Below are 12,847 nucleotides of genomic sequence, written 5' to 3' on the forward strand. Positions count from 1 at the left end.
GATCTGTCCTTATGACCGTCTTAAAGATACACTGAACTGCAATACTAGAAATTCCAGCTCAATACTATTTCTACAATTTTATGCATGGAATATTAACTACAGACAGAGAGAGGCCTTCAAGGAGATGAATAGTAGTTTACCTGAGGCCTTGGTGAGAGTGGTGGACAGGAGGAGATTTGCTATAATTCTGCAGGTAACCTGGAGCCCCTGTAAACCTCAGTATGAATTGGAAGCACTTGGTCAAGGAGGTCCATGTTTGCCATCAGAACTTTGCTGCAGAGCCATATGGCAGAGCCATAAGACATTGAGTAACCATGTGAGTGAGTCAAAGCCATTCACTGCACCTTCGCACAAAGCAAAGGTTGGATTTATACAATTTGTTTCACACCCATTGGACATTCCAAAGAGTGTTTCAGCCAATGAAGTACATTTGAGGTTACAACTGGCATTGTGTAACATAGGCAACCAATTTGCACGTAGCAAACTGCTGTTCCACCAACACCTCCCACTGCTTAATGCATCATACATCCAGTATTGACCCAGTAACAGTCGATGGCACTCAGGATTCATGGCTAAACTCCAAATTACCCTGAAACATATTCAAGTGGTGCCAACATTACATCCAGCTCCTGCAGCTGAGACATACAATCAGTTACACAACTATGACAGACTCATCATTCAAAGAGTGCATTCTACCCTCTTTCTGCCAAGACAAGCTGACCATCAAGAAAAAAAGAGCAGAGGAGAATCCGAGAGGGGTAACAAATTCAGTTTCATTTCATTTACTATATCATGGGGCTGGCTGCATCAGAGGTCATGACACCTGACAATTCAGAATGTTCAGGATAACAGTCTATTTTGGTTTATGTTTGTTCTCCATTTTCAGATGGACCCCATCATGCTGACTGACATGACGATCATGCCATGGATAGTCTGACCAGGAACTGTTTAACTTCCTCCCTACCCCACTGCCCTCTCCTTAATCTCCCCCTATAGATCTTCTGCTTTCACACCCCAACAGTTGCTGCCAGCCTCATTCACAACAGGTTCAGGAGGAAGAGGAGCGAAAGCAATATGACAGTGATGATAAAGAGGAGAAAGTGAGGACTGCTGATGCAGGAGACCAGAGTTGAAAAATGCGGTGCTGGAAAAACACAGCAGGCCAGGCAGCATCCGAGGAGCAGGAGAATCGACATTTTGGGCATAAGTCCTTCTTCAGGAATGAGGCAGGTATGCCAAGAGGGCTGAGATAAAGGGTAGGGGGGAGGGAATTTGGGGGAGGGGCGCTGGGAATACGATAGGTGGAAGGAGGTGAGGGTGAGGGTGATAGACCGGAGAGGGGGTGGGGGCTGAGAGGTCGGGAAGAAGATTGCAGGTCAAGAGAGCGGTGCTGAATCCGGGGGTTGGGACTGAGATAAGGTGGGGGGGAGGGGAATTGAGGAAGCTGGAGAAATCTACATTCATCCCGTGTGGTTGGAGGGTTCCTAGGCAGATGAGGCACTGTACCTCCAGGCGTTGTGTGGTCAGGGTCTGGCAATGGAGGAGGCCAAGGACCTGCATGTCCTTGGCGGAGTGGGAAGGGGAGTTAAAGTGTTCAGCCACGGGGCGGTTGGGTTGGTTGGTGCGGGTGTCCCAGAGGTGTTCCCTGAAATGTTCCGCAAGTAGGCGGCCTTTCTCCCCAATGTAGAGGAGACCACATTGGGTGCAATGGATTCAGTAAATGATGTGTGTGGAGGTGCAGGTGAATTTGCGAGTGATGATAAAGAGACTCCTATCAATTGATGTGACTCTCAGTCACCAGCTCAAGCTCCAATATGACACAGACCATAAAGATCAATATAACGTCAAGACCAATGTGTGGCAAGACAGAGGCATGATGGCCTGCAGAAATATTTGGGAAAAAGATGGTTTATGCACCAGCTCATCACCAACTCAAAGCAAATGTATCTTTTCACTGTTGTGAAAAGAAGTGGCCACAACTGGTGGAGTTTATGCACCAAGGGCAACTGGCCTCTGATTAGTTGACAGCTTTGACAAATCAGGATGCTGGTATCAAGGTCTGTTATAGGCTGACAAATTTGCCCATGCTTGTCTATGAACTTTTAACAATCTGATTGATGCATGATCTTGTGAGGCCTATAGAAGACTCAAACTCACAGGAATTCACAGCCTGATACTGGGGGCCGTGGTTGTGGTGTTGGGTGCCTGGTCACTGTCGGCTGAATAGGTGTTATAGAAACATATAAGCACTGCCATTTTATATCCGCTACGTGCCTTTTGCATGGATGAGTTCCCTTTTTTCTGAGGATGTTATGTCATGTAATGTCAAATCCAGGAGTTCACAGCTCCAAAAGCATCCCAACTTGTCTTCAAAGGCTGACAGTTTGGTATTGAGTAAAGCTGTAGGCTGTTTCTTTAAGCCTATCTTCAAAATTTGGACTGCTCTTTTCACTCTTTTAGTGAGTGATGGGTGGTATGGACTGTCCTTCTATGCCAAATGCTTTCGGAAATAGTTAAATTCCTGCTGGCAAATTATGGCCTGTTATCTGGGAGCTTATTTATTGCAAAAATTCCATGCAGCTTTGTTATTGTTGTCCCTTTGACAAATGAACTCTATGCATGTCCAATCACTCTGAGTGGGTGTCTACAATGACTAAGAACGTTGAACCCGTGAAAGGGCTGACAATGTAACTAAGTCCAGGATTTACCCAGCCATTCCTATAAATGTGGGGGAGCTTCTAGCGATACTTTTTGTCCTTGTTGGCACTCTGGGCACTGCCCCGCCAACATGGCTATGTTTGTATCCAATTCAGGCCACCAGACATAACTTCTCACCAATACCTTGATTTTGGAAACCCCTAGATGGCCTTGTTAGAATTCAGCAAGTATCTGGAAGTAACCTTTGCTTGAGACAATCACTTTTGGTCCACTTAATAAAATGCCATCTGCTATAGTGATCTGGTTTCAGCAGGTCCAGAAGGTTTCAGTTCTGGTTGTGATGGCAATTTTGTTTCCCCCAACACTAGCAGCTGTTCTAGTTTTACTAGGACAACATCTTTTTGTGTCTATCATCTGAAATTGTCAGTGGTAAGTGGAAGAAGGGTGTTCAGAAAGATTAACACCAGACCAGACTCTTCCAGTGTCAGCACCACCGGTGGTGTATTTTCCGGTGAGAGGTGGTTCAAGGCATCTGCTATTTGGCCTCCCAGCTGGTGTTCTAATTTGTAATTGTACACATTTAGAATGAGAGCTGAATTCAACCCAAATCTAAGGGTGGCATGGCCTTGTCATCTCTGAGTAGCCCTAGCAGGAGTTTGTGGTCTGTTACTATTACAAATTTACATCCATACAGATATTGGTGAAACTTTCTCACATGACAGATGACCACCAAATATTCCTTCCCTATCTGGGCCTATTTGCGCTCTGCATCATCCAAAGTCCAGGTAGCATACACTACTAGGCATTCTTCTCCATTGTACTATCTGTGAACCAACACTATCCCGATACCATACAGGGGAGCATTGCATGTCAGCATCAGATCTCGCTTGGGACTATGCCACCACCTGAGATGGTGATAGCTGCTTTATATCCATAAAGGCTACGTCTTGGCTACGAGACCATTTCCAAGGCTGACCCTTTCTCAATAGCAGATGTAGGGTGCCAGGACTGAGGCCAGGTTACATATGAACCTTCCATAATAATTTACAATCCAAGGAAAGACTTAAGCTCCAGGACAGATGTGAGAACCGGGACACCTTTTTTTGATTAGATTAGATTACTTACAGTGTGGAAACAGGCCCTTTGGCCCAACAAGTTCACACCGACCCTCCGAAGAGCAACCCACCCAGATCCATTCCCCTACATTTACCCTTTCACCTAACACTATAGGTAATTTAGCATGGCCAATTCACCTAACCGGCATATCTTTGGACTGTGGGAGGAAACCAGACCATCCAGAGGAAACCCACGCAGACACGGGGAGAATGTGCAAACTCCACACAGTTGCCTGAGGCGGGAATTGACCTGGCTCTCTGGCGCTGTGAGGCAGCAGTGCTAACCACTGTGCCGTTACTTGATTACCTTTAGTTTGTCTTCCAAAGGGTGTAACCGTGTCATGTCCATTCCAAAGGTAGGTCACATGGGCTGCCTGGAACACATACTTGTCCCATCTAAGGAAGATGCTCACCTTGGAGAAATGCTTAAGGACTATATCGAAGTTCTCTAAGTGCTCTTTATTTGTCTTCTCTGTTATTAGCATGTCATCCAGATAAATGGCGACCGGGGGTGGACCTTGTAAAAAGTTCTCCATAGTCCAATGATAAATGGCACAGACCAAAGATATCCCAAGTGGCAGTCTCATATATTAGTACAAACCCTTATGGGTATTTATTATGGCATAACTCTGGGAATCCTCATCTAACTGCAATTGCAGGTGTGCATGGCTCATGTCCAGCTTTGTGAATGATAGTGATGCCACCCACCCCCACCACCCTCCCTCCCCCCACCCCGGCCAGCTCTGCATATAAGTTGAGGTTGGGCATTTACCCAGCAGTGAGAAGTGGTTTACCATTTATTTAAAATCCTCACAAAGGTAACTGACACTTTGGACTTCAAAATCGGTATGACCAGTGCAGTCCATTCAGCAAACTGTGCTGGTCTGATGATTCCTTCACTTTCCAGCCTCCTAATTTCAGTCTCTGCTTTTGCATGGAAGGAAAATGACACCGGATGCACCCTGCAGGCATGTGAAATTGCTTCCTGGTCAACAAGCAAGGTGACCTTGAATCCTTTGATAGTCCTTAGACCTTCCTGAAAAACTTCTCGTATTTATTTAGGACTTCACTCAGGCATCTATTTTCTAATCAAAAAATGTTGAGCCAATCAAGGTTAAATTCCCCACAGTGCAGAAATAGGCTATTTGGCCCAACAACTCCACACCAACCCTCTGAAGAGTACCCCACTTCCCTCTGACTAATGAACCTAACACTATGGTCAAATTAGCATGGATTAGTGGTGCTGGAAGAGCACAGCAGTTCAGGCAGCATCCAACGAGCAGCGAAATCGACTTTCGGGCAAAAGCCCTTCATCAGGAATAAAGGCAGTGAGCCTGAAGCATGGAGAGATAAGCTAGAGGAGGGTGGGGGTGGGGAGAGAGTAGCATAGAGTACAATGGGTGAGTGGGGGAGGAGATGAAGGTGATAGGTCAAGGAGGAGAGGGTGGAGTGGATAGGTGGAAAAGGAGATAGGCAGGTCGGACAAGTCAAGGAGATAGTAACTGAGCTGGAAGTTTGAAACTAAGATGAGGTGGGGGAAGGGGAAATGAGGAAGCTGTTGAAGTTCACATTGATGCCCTGGGGTTGAAGTGTTCCGAGGCGGAAGATGAGGCGTTCTTCCTCCAGGTGTCTGGTGGTGAGGGAGCGGCGGTGAAGGAGGCCCAGGACCTCCATGTCCTCGGCAGAGTGGGAGGGGGAGTTGAAATGTTGGGCCACGGGGCGGTTTGGTTGATTGGTGCGGGTGTCTCGGAGATGTTCCCTAAAGCGCTCTGCTAGGAGGCGCCCAGTCTCCCCAATGTAGAGGAGACCACATCGGGAGCAACGGATACAATAAATGATATTGGTGGATGTGCAGGTGAAACTTTGATGGATGTGGAAGGCTCCTTTAGGGCCTTGGATAGAGGTGAGGGAGGAGGTGTGGGCACAGGTTTTACAGTTCCTGCGGTGGCAGGGGAAAGTGCCAGGATGGGAGGGTGGGTCGTAGGGGGGTGTGGACCTGACCAGGTAGTCGCGGAGGGAACGGTCTTTGCGGAAGGCGGAAAGGGGTGGGGAGGGAAATATATCCCTGGTGGTGGGGTCTTTTTGGAGGTGGCGGAAATGTCGGTGGATGATTTGGTTGATGCGAAGGTTTGTAGGGTGGAAGGTGAGCACCAGGGGCGTTCTGTCCTTGTTACGATTGGAGGGGTGGGGTCTGAGGGCGGAGGTGCGGGATGTGGACGAGATGCGTTGGAGGGCATCTTTAACCACGTGGGAAGTGAAATTGCGGTCTCTAAAGAAGGAGGCCATCTGGTGTGTCCTATGGTGGAACTGGTCCTCCTGGGAGCAGATATGGCGGAGGCGGAGAAATTGGGAATACGGGATGGCATTTTTGCAAGAGATAGGGTGGGAAGAGGTGTAATCCAGGTAGCTGTGGGAGTCGGTGGGTTTGTAAAAAATGTCAGTGTCAAGTCGATCGTCACTAATGGAGATGGAGACGTCCAGGAAGGGGAGCGAGGTGTCAGAGATAGTCCAGGTAAATTTAAGGTCAGGGTGGAATGTGTTGGTGAAGTTGATGAATTGCTCAACCTCCTCGCGGGAGCACGAGGTGGCGCCAATGCAGTCATCAATGTAGCGGAGGAAGAGGTGGGGAGTGGTGCCGGTGTAATTACGGAAGATCAACTGTTCTACATAGCCAACAAAGAGACAGGCATAGCTAGGGCCCATACATGTGCCCATGGCTACGCCTTTGGTCTTGAGGAAGTGGGAGGATTCAAAGGAGAAATTGTTAAGGGTTAGGACCAGTTTGGCCAAACGAATGAGAGTGTCAGTGGAAGGGTACTGTTGGGGACGTCTGGAGAGGAAAAAACGGAGGGCTTGGAGGCCCTGGTCATGGCGAATGGAGGTGTAGAGGGATTGGATATCCATGGTGAAGATAAGGCGTTGGGGGCCGGGGAAACGGAAGTCTTGGAGGAGGTGGAGGGCGTGGGTGGTGTCTCGAACATATGTGGGGAGTTCCTGGACTAGGGCGGATAGGACAGTGTCAAGGTAGGTAGAGATGAGTTCAGTGGGGCAGGAGCATGCTGAGACAATGGGTTGGCCAGGGTGGTCAGGCTTGTGGATCTTGGGAAGGAGGTAGAACCGGGCAGTGCGGGGTTCCCGGACTATGAGGTTGGAAGCTGTGGGTGGGAGATCTCAAAACACAACCTCCTTCTTAATATTGACATGCCCTAGAACATCAACATACTTCCTAGTCTTACCATCACACATTTTCTTCTTCTTGGTGAATACCATTGCATAGTACTCATTCGTGACTTCCCCACTTCCTCTGGATCAAAGCAAAAAATCCCCCCTTTGCCCTTGAGTGGACCTACCCTTTCCCTAGCGATCCTCTTGCTCCTAATATATGTATAAAATGTCTTGGGTTTCTCCTAATTCTTCTTGCCAAGAACATTTCATGGTCTCTTTTAGACCTCATAATTCCTTGTGTAAGTCCTTTTCATGTTTCTTTTATATTTCTCAAGGGTCTTGTCTGATTTCAGTTTCCTGAAGCTTACATACACTTCCTTTTCTTTTTGATTAATTTGTCAATCTCTCTTGTCATCTTCAGGGTTACTGAACCTTGTGATCTTTTTCTTTGATCCCCCACAGGAACATGCTATTCCTGAACTCTGATCAACTAGCCTTTAAAAGACTCCCACAAGTCAGATGTGAATTCATCCTCAAACAGCCCCAATCGAATCTAATTTCTCCAGTTCCTGCCTAATACAATTGTAACTAATCTTCCCCCAATTTAACATTCACCCAAGGACTAGTCTTACCCTAATCCATAACTATCCTAAACCTTATGGAATTATGATTGCTGCACTCAAAACGCTCCCCTACTGAAAACTCAATCACTTCGGCAGGCTCATTCCTCAGTACAATGTCTAATAAGGCTCCTACCCTACTTGGTCTATATATTATTTTAGGAAACCGACCTGGATATGCTGAACAAATTCTGCCCTATCGGACCCCCTGGAGCAAAGGGAGTCCCAATAAATGTTGGGGAAATTAAAATCACCCACATGCTGTTGTTTTTACATTTTTCCATGATCTGCCGACCTATCTGTTCCTCCATCTCCTGCTGGCTACTGAGAGGCCTATAGCAGTTATTGCATCTTTCTTGTTTTGAACTTTTATTCATATGACATTGCTAGATGAGCCTTCCAAGATGTCCGCTCCTAGTACAGCAGTGAACCTCTCCTTAATTTGTAATGCAACTCCTTCGTCACTTTTACATCCCTCACTATCACACCTAAAACTAAATACTGGAACATTGGCTGGAATCATGAGCTCTCTAGTGGTTCAATGGTAGTGTTTCTACCTTTGAATCAGGATGCTTGGGTTCAAGTTCCACCTGCTCCAGATGTGCATAACAACATCTGTTCACAGATTGATTAGAAAAAACAGGTGAGCTGAAAGTCCTGTCCTTCTCTTATCCAAGTCACCATCATGGCTACAACATTGTAGTTCCATGTACTAATCCAGCTTCTAAGCCTTAACTGTTATACTTCTTGCATTGAAATAAATACAATTCTCACTGCCTGTCCTGCTGTGTTCATTAACCTGTTCTTTCTTTTAGACTTAAAAGTCTAGCTTTGGCTGTTTATTAGCTTTATTAATTATCTTCTGCATGTTTGACTATTTTCTGATAATCATGCCTCCAAGGCCTTTCAAAGTTCTACATTTTTTTTACACTTTTTCACAAGTTTCTTGGTACTTATTCAATTTCTGTTTAAGAGTTCATTTTCTTATTATTAACTTAACATGTCCATTTCTTCATCAAATTGACCCTTTGCATAGATGTCAATGTGGGAACACTGCCACAAGACCATTCACATTCCCGGATCGTCCTCCAACACCGCTTAAGGCAGCTAAGACAAGTAATAAATCAGGCTTCATCAGACTTATCACAGGCACCGAACAATCGAAAGTTTTCAATCGAAAATAAAACACAAGAATTTCAATGGATCATGAAGAGTGTCATAAGATATGTGCTTGACAGAAGAATTACTGCAGGTTAAAGGGTCACAAATCATGCGCCTGTCACAAGAGACTTTCCATTATTGTTTTTCCCTTAGGGAGGCCTTTATTAGGAATCCTTGCAGACAATCAGATTTCCGGTGAATCGAAGCATACACGTTGGTTTTAAACGGACGAGCTGATTTGACATAGAACCTGGCAGCGAAGTTTGAATCTTTCAGTTTTTAAGGTGGGTTACTCGCGTTTCAGGAAGATGCGGAGATCTCTCTGGCTGTGGATGACGATCGGGGTTGTTGAACTGGCTTTTGCTCAGTTTCCCCGCGCATGTACCACAGTCCCTGCCCTGCTCTCCAAGACATGCTGCCCATCGCAGGGCTCGGATCCGGCAGTGCTGTGCGGGGCTGAACTCAATCGAGGGAAATGTACTGACATGCAAGTAAGTGAGAAACGCTGGAGTGGACCCTACAATCTGCGAAACGTGGATGACCGGGAGAGGTGGCCGCTCAAATTCTTTAATCGGACCTGCAGATGTACCGGTAATATAATTTTCTCCTTTCTGCTTCTGTACAAGGAATTGGCTTAATCCTTTGATTAGCCCATCGATTTTCAATGTAACTTTATAACTGGTGCATATGTATTAGTTGTTTGAAAGCAACTGATCTCTACACTTTATTGTGGCTAAAAAGGATACAAAGATTTCTGACAGGCCCTTGCAATCTCATTCCTTGCCTCCCTAGGTATCTTGGGATATCAAGCTGTGGGAATGTATCTACCTTAATGTTTTTTCAACGCACCCAACACCACTTAATATCGACATGCCCTAGAATATCAACATACCCCCTTCCTAGTCTTACCTTCACGAATTGTTTTCTTCTTGGTGAATACCAGTGTGAAGTACTCATGAGGGACTTCACCCACTTTCTCTGGATCAATGCAAAAAATCCCTCCTTCACCCTTGAGTGGACCTACCTTTCCCTAGTGACCCTGTCCCTAGTGACCCTTTTGCTTCTTATATATATATAATGCCTTGGGATTCTCATAATCCTACTTGATAAAGACATTTCATGATCTCTTTTAGACCTCATAATTCCTTGTGTAAGTTCTTTCCCCCTTCTTTTATACAGTATTTGTCAAGGGCCTTATCTGATTTCAGTTACCTAAAGCTTAGAGACACTTCCTTTTTCTTTTTGATTAATCTGTCAATCTTTTTTGTCATTGTCAGGATTACTGAATCTTGCTACTTTTATTTTTGACCTCTCACAGAACATGTTAATCCTGAACTCTGATCAACTAACCTTTAAAAGACTCCCATGTGTCAGATATGAATTCATCCTCAAACAGCCCCATCTCATTTCTCCAGTTCCTGCTTAATACAATTGTAATTAGTCTTTCCCCCAATTTAGCATTCATCCAAAGATTAGTCTGATCCTAATCCATAACTATCCCAAAGTTTATGGAATTATGATTGCTGCACTCAAAACGCTCCCCCACTGAAATCTCAATCACTTGGGCAGGCTGATCCCTCAGTACAACATCTAAAAAGGCTCCTACCCTACTTGGCCCAAAGCTTTAGGAAATCAACTTGGATGTGCAGAACAAATTCTGCCCCATCACAGCCCCTGGAGCTAAGAGAGTCCCAGTAAATGTTGGGGAAATTAAAATGACCCACCCACTGTTGTTTTTAACATCTTTCCATGATCTGCCGACATCTCTTCCTTGTTAAAAATCATACAACACCAAGTTATAGTCCAACATGTTTATTTGCAAGCACTAGCGTTTGGAGCACTGCACCTTCCTCAGGTGGTTATGGAGTATAAGATCATAAGACACAGAATTTATAGCAAGCATTTACAGTGTGATGCAACTGAGCTGATATATTGAAAAAGACCTGGAATGTTTGTTAAGTCTCTCATCTTTTAGAATGACCATGTTGGTTTCAGTTCTCTCATATGTAAATCCCAGAAGCTTTTTAAAAGTTACATTCTGAAGTGAACTTTAACAATTTCAGCTCAGATAATGCATTGAAGGTGTAAAGGTAAAGTCTGTCTGTGTCCCAATGCTCAGACTAATTCTAATTCTAAAAAAAAGGGATTTACAGAATCTTACATGGATTTATGCAGTTTTAGACCAAAATCAAATGTAATTCTGTATTTACAAATTCACCCCACAAATGTGAGTGTGTGTGTGTGGGGGATATGAGTGTCTGTGAGAGAGTATGTGTGAGAGTGTGAAGGCGTAATAGTCTGTGAGAAAGAGCGTGTGTGGGTATGAGTGTGGGGGCTGTGTATATGTGAATATATGATAGGGAAATTGTGTATAAGAGATTCTGCGTGAGTGTATGGGTCTGTGTGTGTGTGTATCTGTGTGTGTGTGTCTGTCTGTGTCTGTAGTGCAGTGGGGTCACCAGTAGTGTGACATGAACCCAGAGTCCCGGTTGAGGTCATCCCCATGGGTACTGAATATAGCTGTCAGCCTCTGTTCGGCCACTTTGCATTGTTGCCTGTCCCAAAGTCCGCCTTGGTGGACGGTCACCCGAAGATCTGAGGCCGAATGTCCGGGACTGCTGAAGTTCCCTGACTGGGAGGGAACACTCCAGAAGTCTGTTGATTGTTGTGCTGTGTCCATTCATCTGTTACCATAGACTCTGCTTGGTTGCGGCAAAGTACCATACCTTAGGGCATCCTTGCCTGCTCCCAATGAAATAGACAACACTGGCCATCTCAGAAGCTGCAGGCAAGGATGCCCTGAGGCATGGTATATTAGAGACGGGCAGAGGCAACGGCATAGGATGAAAGGACACTGCACAACAATCAACAGACAGGAGTGTTCCCTCCCAGTTGGGGAACACTTCAGCGGTCTTGGTCATTTGGCCTTGGACTTTCAGGTGACCATCCTCCAAGGCAGACTTCAGGACAGGCAACAATGCAAAGTGGCTGAGTAGAGGCTGATAGCCAAGTTCGGTACCCATAGAGATGGCCTCAACTGGGATTTTGAGTTCATGTCACACTACTGGTGACCCCCTTGCACTACACGGTTTCTTTCACTCACTTACACATACCCACACGCACACACACACCCACATGCACAAACACACATATAAGTTTGTTGGGTGAATTTGTACTTGCAGAATTACATTTTATTTAGCTCAAAAACTTGATGAATCCATGTAAGATTTGGTGAAACCCTTTTTAGAAATAGAATCAGTCTGAACATTGGGACACAGACAGACTTTAACATTACACCTTCAATGCATTACCTGAGCTGAGATAGTCTCTATAGTTAAAGTTCACTTGAAAGTGCAACTTTAAAAAAGTTCTTGGATTTACATATGAAAGAAATGTATTCAACATGGTCATTCTAAAAGATGAGAGACTTAATAAGCAATCAAGGTATTTTTCAATGTATCATCTCAGTGCATCACACTGTAAACGTTTGCTACAAATTCTGTGTCTTATGATCTTATACTCAGTGACCACCTGGTGAAGAAGCAGCACTCGAAAAGCTAATGTTTCCACATAAACCTGTTGGACTATAACCTGGCATTGTGTGATTTTTAGCTTTGTCCATCCCAGTCCAATACCGGCACTGCCAAATCATATCTGTTCCTCCATCTCCTGCTGGCTACTCTCCTACTTGCAGATTTTACATTCTTGGCACTCTTTGATTTTTACTACTCGACAGTTCAATTTGGAGAAACTGCAAGAAAAATTGAGAATTGGAGGGAAAACATTTCATATTATTGGCAAGGCTGGTGTGAGGATAAAAAGAAACATTTTCCCAGCATGTAGTTAGGATCTGGAATGTACTGCCTAGATGTTTTGTGGAGGCAGGTTGAGGCAGAATGTTAGATGATCATTTAAAGGCAGATAATGTGTAGGCTTTTATGAGGATGAGGTTGAAGAATGGCAGTTATGATGGATAGCAGGAGCAGACACAATGGGCTGAATGGCTACATTCTAGATAATACTTTCATGATTTGGTGATTTATCCAGAATTCTCTATTGGATTTGTGAATGATTTTCATGGACCTTAGGTTTGGCTAAACCTTCCCACATTTCTCCGATCAGACTATT

At 44.9% G+C, this 12,847-nt stretch overlaps 1 protein-coding gene across 2 annotated transcripts in view; it reads left to right on the plus strand.

Annotated features, from left to right (window-relative positions):
* The first annotated feature begins 1,114 nt into the window (after nt 1-1,114).
* The window catches only part of dct (dopachrome tautomerase), a 60,233-nt gene continuing 48,500 nt past the window's right edge, over nt 1,115-12,847 (plus strand). The window contains exons 1-2 of one of the 2 annotated variants that reach the window (XM_072577899.1): nt 1,115-1,230; nt 8,873-9,310. In XM_072577899.1, the coding sequence (XP_072434000.1) occupies nt 9,028-9,310 (283 nt within the window). In that variant the 5' untranslated portion in view covers nt 1,115-1,230; nt 8,873-9,027. Of the gene's footprint in view, nt 1,231-8,743; nt 9,311-12,847 lie in introns of those variants that run through there. The other variant, XM_072577900.1, reaches the window with a different exon arrangement.

This window comes from Chiloscyllium punctatum, chromosome 9, assembly GCF_047496795.1.
Source record: "Chiloscyllium punctatum isolate Juve2018m chromosome 9, sChiPun1.3, whole genome shotgun sequence".
In the NCBI taxonomy this organism is placed as follows: domain Eukaryota; kingdom Metazoa; phylum Chordata; class Chondrichthyes; order Orectolobiformes; family Hemiscylliidae; genus Chiloscyllium; species Chiloscyllium punctatum.